Source organism: Syngnathus scovelli, chromosome 6 (assembly GCF_024217435.2).
Source record: "Syngnathus scovelli strain Florida chromosome 6, RoL_Ssco_1.2, whole genome shotgun sequence".
NCBI classification, from domain to species: domain Eukaryota; kingdom Metazoa; phylum Chordata; class Actinopteri; order Syngnathiformes; family Syngnathidae; genus Syngnathus; species Syngnathus scovelli.
Window position 1 is genome coordinate 2,009,738 of NC_090852.1, and position 17,474 is coordinate 2,027,211.

Below are 17,474 nucleotides of genomic sequence, written 5' to 3' on the forward strand. Positions count from 1 at the left end.
TCTTGAGAACCTACATTTTGATTTCTTTTGATGTTGACAAAAAATTACATAGTGTCAGAAGTGATGCGACCAGAAGAACACGATTACGATGTTGAGGTTTAGTCATTTCACTAGCCCTGGAGAATGGCAGGAGTAGAAACTGAATTTTTTGCGCTTTTGGATGGCAATAAAACACATTTTTAAAAAAATCGCAATCTTTGCATATTCACTCGACAAAAACAAAGCAACAAAAAACGAAATAAAGAAACAAACTGTGGCTTCTGCTTATGTCGAGTATGTTTGTTGTTGTTGGCTCACCCAGAGACTCCCCCAGTTTTCTAACACCTGAGAAGTATTTGGACACTAGCTCCTGGTCATCAGTGCTGAGCTCACTTCCTTGCATCCCAGCAGCCCCATTGAGCTGCCAGAGGATGTCATCCTGCCATTGTTCCAGATTCATCAGGTAGGCATGGGCTTCCAGGAGCCTTCTTGACTCCAGCAGACGCTCTGTTTCGAAAACCATGCTTCCAACTGGACAGACCCAATCAGAGAAAACATGCAAAGAGGGGGTATATCAAACAAACACGACTTGAGAGAGTCATATGTTATGAGGAAATGCATTGCTTCTGGTTGTGTTTGATAGGTACTCCCGGAGGATCCAGCTAGAACAAGTTAATAGAATTGCTATTTATTTAAATGTTTATTTAATGTATGACTAATTTGGGAAATAAAGCACTGTGTAATAATGTGTATGGCGCCAGTCGAGACAGCGCCATCTTGGCGCCAGCCGAGGCGGCGCCATCTTGGCTGACGCCGTGTTGGCTGGGGCATTGTTATGCCAATGTAAATGCTAATGTGTATGGCGCCGGCCGAGGCGGCGCCACCTTGGCTGGCACCACCTTGGCTGGCTGGCCCCACCTTGGCTGGCTGGCCCCACTGGCTGGCTGGCCCTAGCTAGCCCATCTTGGCTGGCTGGGGCCACCTTGGCTGGCTGGATGGGGCCATCTTGGTTGGGGACTTGTAAGGACATGTATTTTAGCTTTTTTAACTTTACTAATTTGACATTCAATAGTTTGTGGGGACCGTTCAATAGTTTGCGGGGTCGTAGTCGTCTCAATGAGTTAAGTCGTTAAAGAGCCAGCATTTACTGACTCCAAGCTGCCTGTGTGTAAATTTGCGACTGAAGACATCTGAAAGAGAGAGGCCAGGTGTTGGTGCATCTAATTTGACATTGACTCCTGGTTGCAACTTGTAGCGGGGTCGTCTCCAAGAATCGAGCCGTTGAAGAACCTGCATTTACTGGCTCCGAGTCGCCTATGTGTAAATTTGTAAGATGTTCGAGATGGTTAAAGGTAGGTAATGTTATTATTTTATCAGTATAATAATAATTATTATTATTATTATTCGTGAGTCGTCACCTTATCGTGGTAGAGGGGTTTGCGTGCCCATATGATCCTAGGAGCCATGTTGTCTGGGGCTTCATGCCCCTGGTAGGGTCACCCATGGCAAAAGGGTCCTCGGTGAGGGGCCAGACAAAGCACGGCTCAGAAGACCCCTTATGATGATAAAAGTATATGGACCTAGTTTTCCCTCGCCAGGACGCAGGTCCCTGGGGCCCCCCTCTGGAGCCAGGCCTGGAGGTGGGGCTCGAAGGTGAACACCTGGTGGCCTTCGCCCATGGGGCCCGGCCGAGCACAGCCCGAAAAGAAAACATGGGTCCCCCTTCCCATGGGCTCACCACCTGGGCAGCGGCGAAAGGCGGGGACCTTGGCGGTCCGATCCCCGGCTGCAGAAGCTGGCTCTTGGGACATGGAATGTCACCTCTCTGGCTGGAAAGGAGCCCAAGCTGGTGTGCGAGGCAGAAAAGTTCAGACTAGATATAGTTGGACTTGCCTCCACACACAGTTTGGGTTCCGGTACAAGCCCTCTCGAGAGGGGCTGGACTCTCTTCCACTCTGGAGTTGCCCACGGTGAGAGGCGTCAAGCCGGTGTGGGTATACTTATTGGCCCCCAGCTGGGCGCCTGCACATTGGGGTTCACCCTGGTGAACGAGAAGGTCGCCTACCTCCGCCTTCAGCTGGGTTAGGGTTAGGGTTTACAGAGGAGATAGCGTGCTGCTGACCTCGACTCGGGACGTTGTGAGTCGGTGGGGAGAATCAGTCACTGTGGTAGTTAAAAAACTCCTCGGTGGCAAGGCCCCGGGGGTGGATGAGATCCGCCCGGAATTCTTAAAGGCTCTGGATGTTGTGGGGCTGTCATGGCTGACACGCCTCTACAACATTGCGTGGACATCGGGGACGGTGCCTCTGGATTGGCAGACTGGGGTGGTGGTTCCCCTCTTTAAGAAGGGGGACCGGAGTGTGTGTTCCAATTACAGTGGAATCCCACTTCTCAGCCTTCCTGGTAAGGTCTATTCAGGGGTGCTGGAGAGGAGGGTCCGTCGGGAGGTCGAACCTCGGATTCAGGAGGAGCAGTGTGGCTTTCGTCCTGGCCGTGGAACAATGGACCAGCTCTACACCCTCGGCAGGATCCTCGAGGGTACATGGGAGTTCGCCCAACCAGTCCACATGTGTTTTGTGGACTTGTAGAAGGCGTTTGACCATGTCCCTCGGGAGGTTCTGCGGAGGGTGCTTCGGGGTTACGGAGTGCCGAGCCAACTGATAAGGGCGGTTCAGTCCCTGTATCACCGATGCCAGAGTTTGGTCCGCATTTCTGGCAGTAAGATTAGTTCCCAGTGAGGGTTGGACTCCGCCAAGGCTGCCCTTTGTCACCGATTCTGTTCATAATTTTTATGGACAGAATTTCTAGGCACAGCCAAGGCGTTGAGGGTGTCCGGTTTGGGGACCTCAGCATCGCGTCTCTGCTTTTTGCAGACGACGTGGTGCTGTTGGCTTCTCCAAGCCGTGATCTCCAGCTTTCACTGGAGCGGTTCGCAGCCGAGTGTGAAGCGGTCGGAATGAGGGTCAGCACCTCCAAATCTGAGGCCATGGTCCTCGGTCGGAAAAGGGTGGAATGCCCTCTCCAGATCGGAGACGAGATCCTGCCCCATGTAGAGCAGTGCAAGTATCTTGGGGTCTTGTTCACGAGTGAGGGCAGGTTGGAGCGCAAGATCGACAGGCGGATTGGTGCAGCGTCGGCAGTAATGCGGACTCTGTACCGGTATGTCGTGGTGAAGAGAGAGCTGAGCCAAAAGGCAAAGCTCTCAATTTACCGGTCGATCTATGCTCCTACCCTCACCTATGGTCACGAGCTATGGGTTGTGACCGAAAGAACGAGATCTAGGATACAAGCGGCCAAAATGAGTTTCCCCCGCAGGGTTTCCGGGTTCTCCCTTTGAGATAAGGTGAGAAGCTCGGTCATCCGGGAGAGACTCGGAGTAGAGCCGCTGCTCCTCCACGTTGAGGAGCCAGATGAGGTGGCTCGGGCATCTCATCAGGATGCCTGCTGGACGCCTCCCTGGGGAGGTATTCCGGGCATGTCCCGCCGGTAGGAGACCCCGGGGACCACACAGGACGCGCTGGAGAGACAATGTCTCTCAGCTGACCTGGGAACGCCTTGGGATCCCCCGGGATGAGCTGGATGAAGTGGCTGGGCGGAGGGAAGTCTGGGAGTCCCTCCTAAAGCTGCTGCCCCCGCAAGCCGACCCCAGTTAAGCGGAAGAAGATGGATGGATAATAATAATCTCGAAGTTATTTGTAAAACATGATGTCATGTTTATGTATTGTCCTGCAGATATCATCGTTTTTGCCGATGTTCATAATCCTCGTAAGTACTTGATTTACAAGTTTATTTACATTAATATATTACTCTTATTTTCTAAAGTTTATAATACGTTTTTTTCTTTCACAAAAAGCACCCTTCAACGATGACTTCAGTGGAGTTTATCTGACGCAATCAGACTACGGTGAGTCAGACGTTCATCTATGATAGTTAATATAAATGCTACTGGTTTGTGATTTATTTTATGTATGTAACAGATCTCATAGCCGCAGCCAAAGAGGACATTAGAAAAAACGGACTGCCGACAGAAGCTGATTCCGAAACAGCATAGACGCTAGCAGGCGTCTCTCGACGACGTTTTAAAATACCAGAGCCGGTGGAGCCAGCCGCATCAGAGCCGGTGGAGCCAATCGCATCAGAGTCACGTTCTACCATTGAGGCCAATCAACTTACGCCCCACGCAGACCGGCAGGAAGTTGTAACGAACATAGAGGTGGAGCCAGAAACATTCACGGACACAGAATTGGCGGATGCTTTATCTGCATACGATGGCTCGTGTTGTAGATGGCTGCCCACCTCCTCCTTTTTCCTATTTGAATCCCTCGGCCCGTGTAACGACGTTTAACTGGAAGTAGATATTTAAAATCAGTAAAACCGTTATAATACCAAAAATAGTTAGTCGAATGATAACATAGAAAGAGAAAAAAATTTGAAGAAAATACCTCTAACCTTTTTCGCCAACTCGTGAGGGTGGTTCACGCCTTCGTATGCAGATAAAGCATCCACCAATTCTGTGTCCGTGAATGCTTCCGGCTCCACCTCTATGTTCGTGACAACTTCCTGCCGGTCCGCGTGGGGCGTGAGTTGATTGGCCTCAAAGGTAGAACGTGACTCTCATGCGATTGGCTCCACCGGATCTGATGCGGCTGGCTCCACCGGCTCTGGTATTTTAAAACGTCGTCGAGAGACGCCTGCTAGCCTCTGAGCTGATTCGGAATCAGCTTCTGTCGGCAGTTTTTTCTAATGTCCTCTTTGGCTGCGGCTATGAGATCTGTTACATACATAAAATAAATCACAAACTAGTAGCATTTATATTAGCTATCATAGATGAACGTCTGACTCAGCGAAGTCTAATTGCGTCAGATAAACTCCGCTGAAGTCATCGTTGAAGGGTGCTTTTTGTGAAAGAAAAAAACGTATTATAAACTTTAGAAAATAAGAGTAATATATTAATGTAAATAACAAACTGGTAAATCAAGTACTTATGAGGATTATGAACATCGGCAAAAACGATAATATCTGCAGGACAATACATAAACATCATGTTTACGTCTTTACGTCATGATGGCCCTCTGCTACGTTGTCTTATTTTGTGTGTTCTATGTCCTCTGCTGTCCATCCTGGATCACTTTTACCAGAGAAGACCTGTTAAACATCGGACAGTCTTCTCCTGGTATTTTCTCTCCACTTCTCTCTGATCCAGACTGACGGAGATTTTAGCTGGAGCGGCGGTGCTATACAAGCTAGCACGCCAAAGATGACGTGGCAAACGCGCCGGACCCGTCGTAAAGCTGAGGCAGAGAGGGTTCCGTTCTGCCCGACCATCAATTCATCTGGCGAATGTCCGCTCCCTGGCGAACAAGATGGACGAACGGCTGCTTCTCACTTCAAGGAACACTGACTAAAGCAGATCCGCCACGCTGTGCTTTGTTGAAACGTGGCTTGACGGACGCACCCCCCACCACGCCGTGGAGCCAGCTGAGTTTCGGCTAATGCGTGCAGACCGCAGCGCGGAGCTCACCGGAAAATCAAAGGGAAGTGGTCTATGTTTCTATATGAATGATCGTTGGTGTACTGATGTCACGGTGTTGAAAGAGTCTTGCAGCCCTCTCCTAGAAACACTTTTCATAAACTGCCAGCCGTTCTATTCACCACGGGAGTTCTCCTCGATCGTCATGGCGGCTGTTTACATTCCACCACACGCACGTGCGAGTGAAGCCACGCACATGCTGGCTGACCAGGTGACAGACATGGAGAAACTTCTACCAAATTCACTAATCATTGTTCTGGGTGATTTTAACAGAGCAAACCTTGCACACGAACTCCCCAAATACAGACAGCACATAACGTGTCCCACCAGAGGGGCACAGACACTGGACCACTGCTACACCGTAATAAAGGATGCATACCACTCTGTGGCTCGTGCAGCTTTAGGACTCTCGGACCACTGTCTAGTTCATCTGATCCCTGCCTACAGGCAGAAATTAAAAACTTCTAAGTCTGTGGTGAGGACTGTGAGGAAGTGGACAGTGGAGTCAAAGCAGGACCTCCAAGCCTGCTTTGACTGCACCGATTGGGGAGTTTTTGAAGCTGCAACTTCAGACCTACATAAACTCACTGACAATGTCACATCAACATCAGTTTTTGTGAGGATCTGTGTCTGCAGACTAAGACCTTCTGCACGTACAACAATGACAAACCTTGGTTTACACCGAACCTCAGGAGGCTGCGCAAAGTCAAGGAGGAGGCCTACAGGAGTAGCAACCGGGACCTGTTCAAGCAGATCAGAAACACACTGAACCGAGAGGTCAGGAAAGCCAAGTGGTGTTACAGGGAGAGCCTGGAGAGACACCTCTCTGCCAATCCTGATCCGTCAACAGTGTGGAAAGGCCTGAAGAGCATCACGGGCTTCAAGAGACCAACCCCCCTGTGGGGAACCCAAGGCTTGCAAACCAGCTAAACAGGGTTTACTGCAGGTTTGATCGGTCCTGCCACACAACAGGACCTCCTGCAGCACAATCTACATACTCACCTCCCCCCACAACCGCTCTGTCCACACCTCCATCACCGTTGTCACCTACTCTCTCTCTTACAGAGGCCGCACCCGCATTCCAGATCCGCGAGGAGGAAGTGTGCCAGATGTTCCGGAGACAAAAGATCAGGAAGGCACCGGGCCCAGACAGCGTGTCCCCTTCCTGCTTGAAAGTCTGTGCTGAATAACTGGCACCCACTTTTGCATGGATCTTCAAACCGTTCCCTGGAGCTGTGTGAGGTGCCCTCGTGCTTCAAGAGCTCCACCATCGTAACGGTGGCCAAGAAGCCTGCCATCACAGGTTTGAATGACTATAGACCTGTCGCCCTGACATCTGTGGTAATGAAATCTTTTGAGAGGTCAGTGTTGAACCACCTGAAGGACATCACAGGCCCCCTGCTTGAACCCCTCCAGTTTGCCTACCGGGCAAACGGGTGGGTGCACGATGCAGTCAACATGGGACTACACTACATCCTGCACCACCTGGACACCCCAGGAACGTACATCCTCCAACAGAAGCTCATCCAGCTCGCGGTGCCTGCCTCCACCTGTCAGTGGATCACCAGCTTCCTGACCAACAGGAGACAGCGTGTGAGGCTGGGGACTATCACATCCGACACCCGGACCACCAATACTGGCGCCCCTCAGGGATGTGTCCTCTCCCCACTGCTCTTCTCTCTCTACACTAACGATTGCTCCTCAGGAGACTCTCCTGTGAAGCTCCTGAAGTATGCAGACGACACCACTCTCATCAGACTGATCCGGGACGGTGACGAGACTGCGTACAGACAGGAGGTGGAGCGGCTGGTCCACTGGTGCTGAGCCCGCTCAAGACCGTGGAGTTGACAGTGGACTTCAGGCGAGACCCTTCACCACTTTCACCCCTCACTATCCGCAGTAATACTATTTTCTCCACAGACATCTTCAAGTTCCTGGGAGCCACAATCTCTCGGGACCTGAAATGGACCAGCCACATAGACTCTGTCCGGAAGAAGGTCCAGCAGAGGCTGTACTTTCTGAGACAGCTCAGGAAGTTCAACCTGCCGCGGGAGCTGCTGAAGACCTGCTATACTGCCATAATCCAGTCAATCCTCTGCACCTCCATCACTGTCTGGTTAGGATCGGCCTCCAAACAAGACAAGCACCTACTGCAACGGACAATCAGGACTGCAGAAAAGATAATTGGAATCAACCTTCCATCTATCCAGGACTTTACCTGCCCAGGACCAGGAAAAGTACAAGTAACATCTCTACAGACCCTTCTCACCCAGGTTGCAGTCTGTTCGAACTACGCCCCTCCGGACAGACCGCTTCTTCCCCCAGGCTGTCGCTCTGATGAACTCACACCACTCTTAGAGTCTCATAGTCATTGCTGTGCAATAACATCCTACTCTCCACGCCTTTTTTGAATTTTCTGTATTATGTGTACTATGTGTCCACTCTGCATCCATTGCAGCCTGGTCATCCAGGAAGAGGGATCGTCCCATCTGTGGTCTCTTCTCAAGGTTTCTCATTTCCCCTAGTTGGAGTTTTGAGTTTATCCTTGCCCTCCTGGGAGTTTAAGATCAGGGGATTTTTGAGAATATTTGTTAATTTTCGCACGTCCTGAGTGTTGTTAGTCACCTAAATGTTGAACAGAGGCTGTGATGTACCGAAGTAAAATTCCTTGTTTGGCATGCTCAAACATGGCGAAGAAAAATTCTTGATTCTTGATTGATTCTTGATTGATGTTTTACAAATAACCCATGTGTATTATAATAAACTTAATGTATTATTATTATTACTATTATTGTTATTATTTTTATACTGATAAAACAGTAACATTACCTACCTTTAACCATCTCGAAACAATATTCAGCTCACTCCGACTCAGCTGATCAGAGCTCATGCGCTGGCTTGTCCTCTAATATGAGTTTGGGACAGGTCGTCTGTCCCAAACTAACTTCAAACTTGGCGGGGAGAAGGTCACGCCTATGGGGTCATGTGACGCGAAAACGCTCTCCTATAGCTAATGATTGGTGGAGAAGGTTTGTCTTCATCAACAAATTTACACATAGACGACTCGGAGCCAGTAAATGTGGGCTCTTTAACAGCTCAATTCGTGGAGACGACTGGGGCCCTGCAAACTATTGTACAGTCCCCGCAAACTATTGAACCTCAAATTAGATGCACCAACACCTGGCCTCTCGCTTTCAGATGTCTTCAGCCGCAAATTTACACATAGGCGACTCGGAGCCAGTAAATGCAGGTTCTTTAACGGCTCGATTCTTAGATACGACCCCGCTACAACTTGCACCCAGGAGTCAATGTCAAATTAGATGCATCAAAACCTGGCCTCTGTCTTTCAGATGTCTTCAGCCACAAATTTACACACAGGCAGCTTGGAGTCAGTAAATGCTGGCTCTTTAACGAATCGACTCTTGGAGACGACTACGACCCCGCAAACTATTGAACGGTCCCCGCAAACTATTGAATGTCAAATTAGTAAAGTTAAAAAAGCTAAAATACATGTCCCTACATGTCCCCACCCAAGATGTCCCCATCCAGCCAAGATGGCCCCATCCAGCCAAGATGGCCCCATCCAGCCAAGATTTTCTGTGTGCACATGGACTGCTTGCCGATGTTCTTAATGGACGTTTAATTGATGCTGCGTCTTTCGCCACTTTTTGAGGCCGGAGGAATCAGAGGGATTGTGCAGGCTAGTTTTTTTACATCGGGGGACATTTATCAGAGGTTGCTGGCAGACTCTAGCTTTTTTCCACTGGTGGAGCATTTCATTCTCACTGTGGGGCCGCCCGTTTTTGCCTGCGCGCGTCACCTTGACATGGCCAAATTGTCTATATCAAAAGGGGAGTTTACTATAATGAAGCGTTTGGGGATTGTGGGGCAATCGAATAGCCTGTAGGCACATGTTGCCGAAAATGGATGGTTCTTGGTGGGCCTGTGGTGATTTTCGTGTGCTTAACAGTATTACTGAGCACAACCGTGCATGCGCATAAGGGGGTTATGGTTGATGGACTCTCTTACGTGACCTTGACTTTGTGTTTGTCTATCTTGATGAAAGTGTTTAAGCGCCTGGATTCACATGGCAGCGCGGTCCCGTTGCCCACCAAAGTGAAGGTACTGGTGGATTTCCCCAGTCCTGCCCCAGTTAAGGTGCTGCAGGCGTTTTGGGGCATGGTTCATTTTCATAACCGGTTCCTTCCTCGTGTGACCCACCTCATGCAGCCTCTTTACGATGCCATGAAAAACATCCCAGTTGAGTTTTTTTCTTTTCAACAAGCTAAGGACGCCCTCGCAAGCACAGCTATCTTAGCCCACCCGATTTCCACGGTGATAGTGGCTTTGACTACAGACGTGTCTGATGTTGCTGTAGATGCGGTGGTTGAGCAGCTGGTAGATGGTGTGTGGCAGCCCATTAGATTTTTTGTTGTTGCAGGCTGCAAGAGAACAAGCAGCACTTAGCGTCCATTTCCGAGTTTACCACAAACATTTAGCATGTGGCGGGTAAATGTAACCCTGAAGCTGACTGTCTATCACGTATGCTGGTTTGTCGAATCCAGCTCAAAAGTTGAAATTTTCTTGGATTGCAGCAGACCGCATTATTGATCCTGACATTCGCAGCCTAAAATTGTGAGGTACGGCTCTGAAGATTGAGGAAGTGGCTTTGAGTGAGGACAGTTCAGCTTTTCTTTGCAATGTGTCCACGGATGGTCCTCATCCCGGAGTTTCGTTGAAATTGTGTTATTGGGTTTTTTACTCCATCCACTTCCTTTCACATTCTGGCCTTCGTGCATCAGTTAAGCTGGAGACGGCCAAGTTTGTTTCGCCTGGAGTACGTAAGGAGGTTAGGGGTTGTGCAGTTGTGTGCGTGCAGTGTCAGCGTGCCAAATTTCACCGTCACACCAGGGAGAGCCTCGAGCTTTTTCCGATTCCGACCAGGCGGTTTGACCACATAGACGTGGATCTAGTGGGCCCTTTTTGGTAAAGATGGCGGCGCGTGCACACGCAGTGACCTCTCTCTGTCCCGCCCATAGGATGTTTCGTTCGTTTAATGAGTGTTTGTCCGACAGTTTTATGTGTTCGTCTCGTCATGATACGTCATGCTACAGGTACAGCAGGCAGGTTCTGCTCGACATCGGCGAAAGTGGGTTTTGTGGCGTTCTGGACTTTGATGCAGAGACATTAAAGGTGCTCGGACTGCTCCGTCCTGGTGCGTCGCCGGTCTCGCCTGCTATTCCTCCCCGGTTGGAATGCGTCGGAAGCCGTGTGCGAGGAGGCAGAAGAGGGGCAAGCGCGGAGGCGTCCGGGCCAGGCTGGCGGTGAACCCAGCTCGCCCGGCCGTGCCTTCCATTCTTCTGGCGAATGTTCGTTCGCTGGACAACAAGATGGATTACGTTCGCCTACTGAGATCCACAAACCTGACAGTGCGTAACTGCTGCGTGTTCGCGTTCACTGAGACCTGGTTGACTGTCAACATTCCGGACTCTGCTGTGCATCTGGAGCGGCTAGCGTGCTATCGGGCAGACCGTGCCATTGTGAGAGGGTGAAAGTCGCGAGGAAGTGGAATATGTGTCTACATCCGTGACGAATGGTGCCGGGACTCCGTAGTGCTATGCAGGCACTGCTCGCCACTGGCGGAGTTTGTGGTCATTAAGTGCCGTCCTTTTTACCTACCGAGAGAATTTACTGCAATTCTGCTAATCGCGGTATACATCCCGCCTTCCAACATCAAAGGCGACAGGATCGCGGCTCTTAGTGAACTGCACCAGGCAGTTAGTGAACAACAGACGGCGCACCCTGACGGTTTCACCATCTTCGCTGGGGACTTTAATCATGCTAACCTGAAGTCTGTTTTTCCGAGGCTTCACCAGCATGTTAATTTTCCAACACGTGGTGACAGCTTCCTGGACCTGGTCTACTCTACACATAAAGGAGCTTTCAAGGCCCTCCCCCATCTTGGACTTTCTGACCATCTCACTGTTATGCTTTTGCCTGCATACAGACAAAGGGTGAAGGCATCCAGGCCGGTTCGCAAGCGGGTACGGGTGTAGCCTGAGGGTGCCTCTGATGCGCTTCGAGACTGCTTTGGCACTACTGACTGGGACATGTTTAAGCGGGCGGCCACTTGCAACGGTCGGACAGACATAGAGGAGTATACTGACTCTGTTTCCTCTTACGTCACAAAGTGCATTGATGATGTGACTCACTCGAAGTCCATCGTCACTCGGGCTAACTGGAAGCCATGGCTGACGGGGGCTGTCCTCAGGCTGCTGAGGGCCAGGGACAAAGCCTTCAGAGCGGGGGATGAGGCTGGCTTGAGGGCAGTGAGGGCCGACCTGTCTCGGGACATCAAGGAAGCGAAAAGGGCGTTCTCTTGCAAGATTACCGCCCACTTCAAGGACAGCAGGGACGCACGGAGCCTTTGGCAGGGCATTCAGACCATCACGGACTACAAGCCCGCGCCGCAGAGCTGTGAGGGCGACGTCCGTCTGCTCAATGATCTTAACCGCTTCTATGCTCGCTTCGACACTCAGAACAGCACTTGCCCGCTGAAGACCCCCTCCACACGAGCAGCCCCTGTGCCTCTCTGCCGACAGCGTGAGGAGGGCACTTGCCACTATCAACACCCGTAAGGCGGCGGGCCCTGACAACATTCCAGGTCGAGCGCTGAAGGACTGTGCTGGGGAGCTGGCGGGTGTCTTCACGGACATCTTTAACATTTCCCTGCAGCAGGCCATCGTCCCTTCGTGTTTCAAGGCTGCCACCATCGTACCTGTGCCGAAGAAGCCTGTTCCGTCCTTCTTCAATGACTACCGCCCCGTGGCACTGACACCCATCATCATGAGCGGCTTGTCTCGGAGCACATCAGATCCATTCTCCCCCCCACCTTAGACCCCTTCCGGTTTGCGTACCGGGCCAAACGGTCCTCTGAGGATGCCATCTGCTCTGCCCTTCACTCGGCCCTCTCCCACCTGGAGAGTAGGGACTCGTATGTGAGATTGCTGTTTGTAGACTTCAGTTCTGCCTTCAACACCATTGTGCCACAAAAACTCATCTGCAAACTCGACAAGCTGGGCCTCAGTACCTACCTCTGCAACTGGCTACTGGACTTCCTCTGTCAGAGGCCTCAGGTGGTACGTGTTGGTGACAGAATCTCCGCCAGCATCACGCTGAGCACGGGGGCCCCCCAAGGCTGTGTGCTCAGTCTGCTGCTCTTCACCCTGCTGACGCATGACTGCACTGCGTCCTACAGCGACAACCGCATAGTGAAGTTTGCTGACGACACGACTCTGGTGGGTCTCAACACAGAGGGCGACGAGACTCAATACAGGTCGGAAGTCGACCTTCTGGCCACGTGGTGCAGGGACAACAACCTCCTGCTGAACGTCAACAAGACCAAGGAGATTGTTGTTGACTTCCGGAAGGGTCGCACCCAACACCTGCCACTGACCATTGACTGTGCTGTGGTGGAGAGAGTGAGCAGCACCAGATTCCTGGGGGTGCACATCAGTAAGGACTTCTCCTGGTCCGCCAACACCGCATCACTGGCAAAGAAAGCTAGCGCCGCCAGTACTTCCTGCGGAAACTCAGGCGGGCTAGTGCTCCTCCGGCCGTCATGACTACATTCTACCGTGGCACCATTGAGAGCGTCCTCTCCAGTTGTATCGCTGTCTGGGGTGGTAGCTGCACTGAATACAACATGAAGGCCCTGCAGCGCATAGTGAACACGGCTGGTAAGATTATTGGTGCTTCACTCCCCTCCCTGAAGGGCATTTACGCCTCCCATCTCGCCCGCAAGGCGGCCACGATTGTGAGTGATGTGAGTCACCACGCTCACTCTTTGTTTAATCTTCTGCCCACTGGGAAGAGGTACAGGAGCCTGCGCTCCTGCACCGCCAGATTCACCAACAGCTTCATTCTCCAGGCTGTTAGGATCCTGAACTCCCCCCTTCTGCGTAGCGTCCTGTACTTATTTATTGTGTTATTTGTTTATTTATTATTTATTCATCACTGTTATTTATTCATTGATTGTGCCTTCTTGTTTTATTTTTCTTGTGTTGTTTACTTGTATGTACATTGTGAACTGTCTTGTCACCGTGGGATAGTGGGAACGCAAGTTAGATCTCTTTGTGTGTCTTGGCATGTGAAGAAATTGACAATAAAGCAGACTTGGACTTTGGCTTTGACACATCTACTTGCGATGGTGGATCGGACCACTTGGTGGTTGGAAGCTGTTCCCCTGTCCTCCACAACCTCGGCAGGTGTAGCCCGCATGTTCCAGTCGTCCTGGGTCGCTGGTTGGTTGGCTTTGGCTGAGTCCTTGAGTATACAGGTTCACCGTACGATTGCCTACCACCCGCAGGCAAATGGGTTGTGCGAGCGTTTCCACTGCGCTGTAGGCTAAGTTCTCGGAAAATAACTGGGTTGACCGTCTTCCATGGGTTTTGCTGCGGTTACATTAGGCGTCGAAGGACAATCTTAACGCCGCTACAGCTGAGTTGGCGCTCACTTGGTCAGCCACTTCGCGTGCCAAGGCAGTTTATAACCGAAGGTTCCGATGCGCGGCCTTTGTCCTTTTTGTTGTGAGGCCCTTTGGCGCTCATGCCTGTCCACCATTGCCTTCCTAAGGTGTTTGTACCGTCGGCACTCATGTCTGCTCAGTTTTTTTTTGTGTGCCACCACGCCCATTGCTCGCCCTTTCAACTTCCATATGACGGCCCGTTTAGGATACTGGAGCAGGGCCCAGAAAGTTTTGTGATTGATAGGGGTTGGTGTTGGGAGTGTGTTTCATTGGACAGGCTCAAGCCAGCTCATTTTATTGCTGGTGAAGCGCTGTTTGTCCTCCTGGCCTTTAATTAACCTGTGTTGGCCGATTTGGCTGCAGTTTGTGCTCTCATCCTATTCTCTCTACCCAGCCACTTCATGCAGTTCATCCCAGGAGTTCCAAGGCCCGCTAAGAGAAATAGTCTCTCTAGCGTGTCCTGGGTCATCCTCTGGGCCTCCTTCCAGTGGGACATGCCTGGAACACCTCACAGGGAGGCGTCCAGGAGGCATCTCAATCAAATGTCTGACCCACCTCATCTGACTCCTATCAACGTGGATCAGCATCGGCTTGACTCCAATTCCCTCACGGATGACCGAGCTTCTCACCCAATCTCTAAGGGAGAGCCCGGACACCCTGCAAATAAAACTCATTTTATCCAGGATCTTGTTATTTCGGTCATGACCCACTAATTGTGACCATACGTGAGGGTAGAAACGTAGATCGAACCGGTAATTCAAGAGCATTGCCTTTCAACTTCTTCACCACGACAGACCAATACAGGGTCTGCATCACACCAGATGCTGCACCAATCTGCCTGTTGATCTCACGCTCTATCCTACCCTCGCTCGAGAACATGACCCCAAGATACTCCTCCACTTGGGGCACGATCTAATTCCGGACCCAAATAGGGCAATCTAGCCTAATCCGACTGAGGACCATGGTCTCAGATTTTGACTTGCTGATTTTCATCCAGTTCACACTCAGCTGTGAACCGCTTCAGTAAGAGTTGGAGATGACGGCTTGAAGAATTTAACAGCACCACATCTGCAAAAAGCAGACGCTGAGGTTGCCAAAGCTCCCTCAACCCCTTGATCGCACCAAGAAATTCTGTCCATCAAAGTGAAGAACAGAATCAATGACAAAGGTCAGCCTTGGCAGAGACCAACTCTCACTGGAAGCGATCTAGTCTAAGCTTTAATTTAACCTTCCAGTTAAAAAACAACACTGAATGTTGTTTTTGATGGCTCATATTGTGTACTGCCCTTTATATATGACTACCTTTTCTTCTCCATATTTTAAACAGACGGAGAAAATAAAAATAAAGCAGTTATGTACTGCTTTAATTCCTCTCTCAGCAACATCAGACCACAATTTGGGGGGAGGAATACAGCTACACATGTGAATGAATAAAATATATTTTGTAAAAAAAAAAAATGTCACTTTGCCACTTGGATGACTGCTACAGATAGCAGTCACGGTTAAACAAGCTCAGGGGAAGAACACAGCTAACGTGATAACAGTGCTATAGGCTAGCTAGAGTCAGTTAGACAAGTGAAATTTTAAATGTTGTCTCACTCAAAATAACTTGAAACAATTTTAAACCCATTAATTAAATTGACCAATTAGAACTACAACTACAACTTGGATTTTGTTTGAAGTCTACTGACAGTGAAATCTGACATGCTAAATTAAGTTGATGTAATTACCAACATAATTTTTTGATCCCAACTCATAAAATGAGTTAAAATGACTTGGAAATTGTATCTAAATTAAATTAATTATTTACATTTACATTTTTAAACCTGAATTTATGTAATAAATCAAGTGGTGTTAACAGTTCCTTACTTTTTAGAGTAATGTGTTTCACATCTTAATTTATGCCTGTAAATTGAAGGTCAGAAATTCTAATTATTATTTAATATTCATATAAAATGTTTATCATTGTGTTCAGCCTATCACTTACGAGGACGCATCTCACCAGAGTAAAGTCTTGGCAGGTTGTTGATTGCAGTGAGGAGCTGACGGTGGTTAACTGATACTTCTCTCAGCCTCTCCAGAGATTTAATTTCATCTCGGTTACTGTTATACTCCACTCCAGCTTTCTTTAAAGCCTGACATGGTTCCCACAGTTCAGCCTGGGCCTCTCTGAGCTGTTCCATGCCCCAACACACTTCTTCTAAGTATGATTGAACCATTAACTGAAGGAAAAATGATTTGTGAATGAAGCATTAAAAAAGAAGACACTGAAAAACTCCACTGTATGTGCATTCTATCTTTGTCACCATCTGGGTGTGTTTCAGTGCTGTCACCTTGAGTCTTGTATGTATAGAGGCAGTTCGCTGACTCTCTCTCTTCCTGTACTGGCTCAGTCGTCTCAGATGTTCAGGTCGACAGAAAACCCCCGAAGCCCACTTCAATGCAGCCCCCCGGGCCAAATGCTCCGCTCTCTCCACTTCTGGCCACACATCAGGCACTACCATTGTTAAATCTGTATCAAATAGCGGAAAGGAGCTCAAACAGTAGACAGACATGACCAGTGAACTTGGGCAATAATCTTGTGACACAAAATCTTCAATCAAATTTCCCATTGAAGTACTTTGCCTCATTAAAAAAAACATACACAAGAAGCAATAATAAAACAAGCAAACTTTGATAGATCAACAAAGGATTTGTAAACTTAATGGGATCTTCAAAGTTGTTTTGAGATTGAGGTTAAATGACCATTTTTATCCTATTTCACCTGTTGAGATGTCAAACGTCCTCAGACTCTGAGCGGTTAAAATTTCAGATGATGTCCTTACTTAGTATTAGAACTTACTTCCCAGTCATCTTTCAACACTTCCTGAAAGTTTGTATGTTTTCCTGAGGTAATAGTAGCTAAGAATCTGAGAAAAAGGTATGCGCTAAAAACCTGTAAACATGTTTCTCTCAAAACTAGGGATTTCAAACTGCTTAACTTTATCATTTGTTGGGGTAGTTCCCTGTATTTTGATGGGAATTAAGTGTAGAATTAGAATACATATTTGGGGACAGAAGCCTAACTGTTGAGTTAAACCACAAGGTTTAGAATGGAAGATTTGGGTAAACTTGGACATTTTCTAGGCATTAATTTTAACCAGAATAACAACTGTGTAATAATGTCACAAGCCCAGTATGTAAAAAAAAATCTGGAACGATTTGATATGCACAATTGTAAACCTAGATCCACACCATGTGAATCAAAACTGAACTATACAGGATAACTCGCCACTGTACAGTGATGTTAAAAAAATACAAAGAGGCAGTGGAAGGGCTCCTCTATTTGACTGTTAGTACCAGATTTGATTTGAGTTTTATAGTTAGCAAATTGTCATCATACTTTACAGAACCAAATGAACAACAATGATACAGTTAAGTATGTACTGAAAGGCACAA

The 17,474-nt window shown here is 49.0% G+C and overlaps 1 protein-coding gene and 1 long non-coding RNA gene across 7 annotated transcripts in view; one reads left to right on the plus strand and one right to left on the minus strand.

The window, feature by feature from the left end:
• Nucleotides 1-17,474, minus strand: part of exoc3l1 (exocyst complex component 3-like 1) — a 110,755-nt gene that overhangs the window by 62,861 nt on the left and 30,420 nt on the right. For 2 of the 6 annotated variants that reach the window (XM_049723037.2, XM_049723041.1), the window contains exons 2-4: nt 16,370-16,548; nt 16,039-16,258; nt 298-510 (exon numbers count right to left, since the gene is read on the minus strand). In XM_049723037.2, coding sequence (XP_049578994.1) covers nt 298-510; nt 16,039-16,258; nt 16,370-16,548 — 612 coding nt within the window. Of the gene's footprint in view, nt 1-297; nt 511-4,152; nt 4,751-16,038; nt 16,259-16,369; nt 16,549-17,474 lie in introns of those variants that run through there. The other 4 variants (XM_068651054.1, XM_049723039.2, XM_049723042.2 and 1 more) reach the window with 4 other exon arrangements.
• Nucleotides 4,739-8,294, plus strand: LOC137840365 (uncharacterized). The gene is made up of 2 exons (XR_011086966.1): nt 4,739-7,625; nt 7,720-8,294. It is a non-coding gene; the product is annotated as an uncharacterized lncRNA (long non-coding RNA).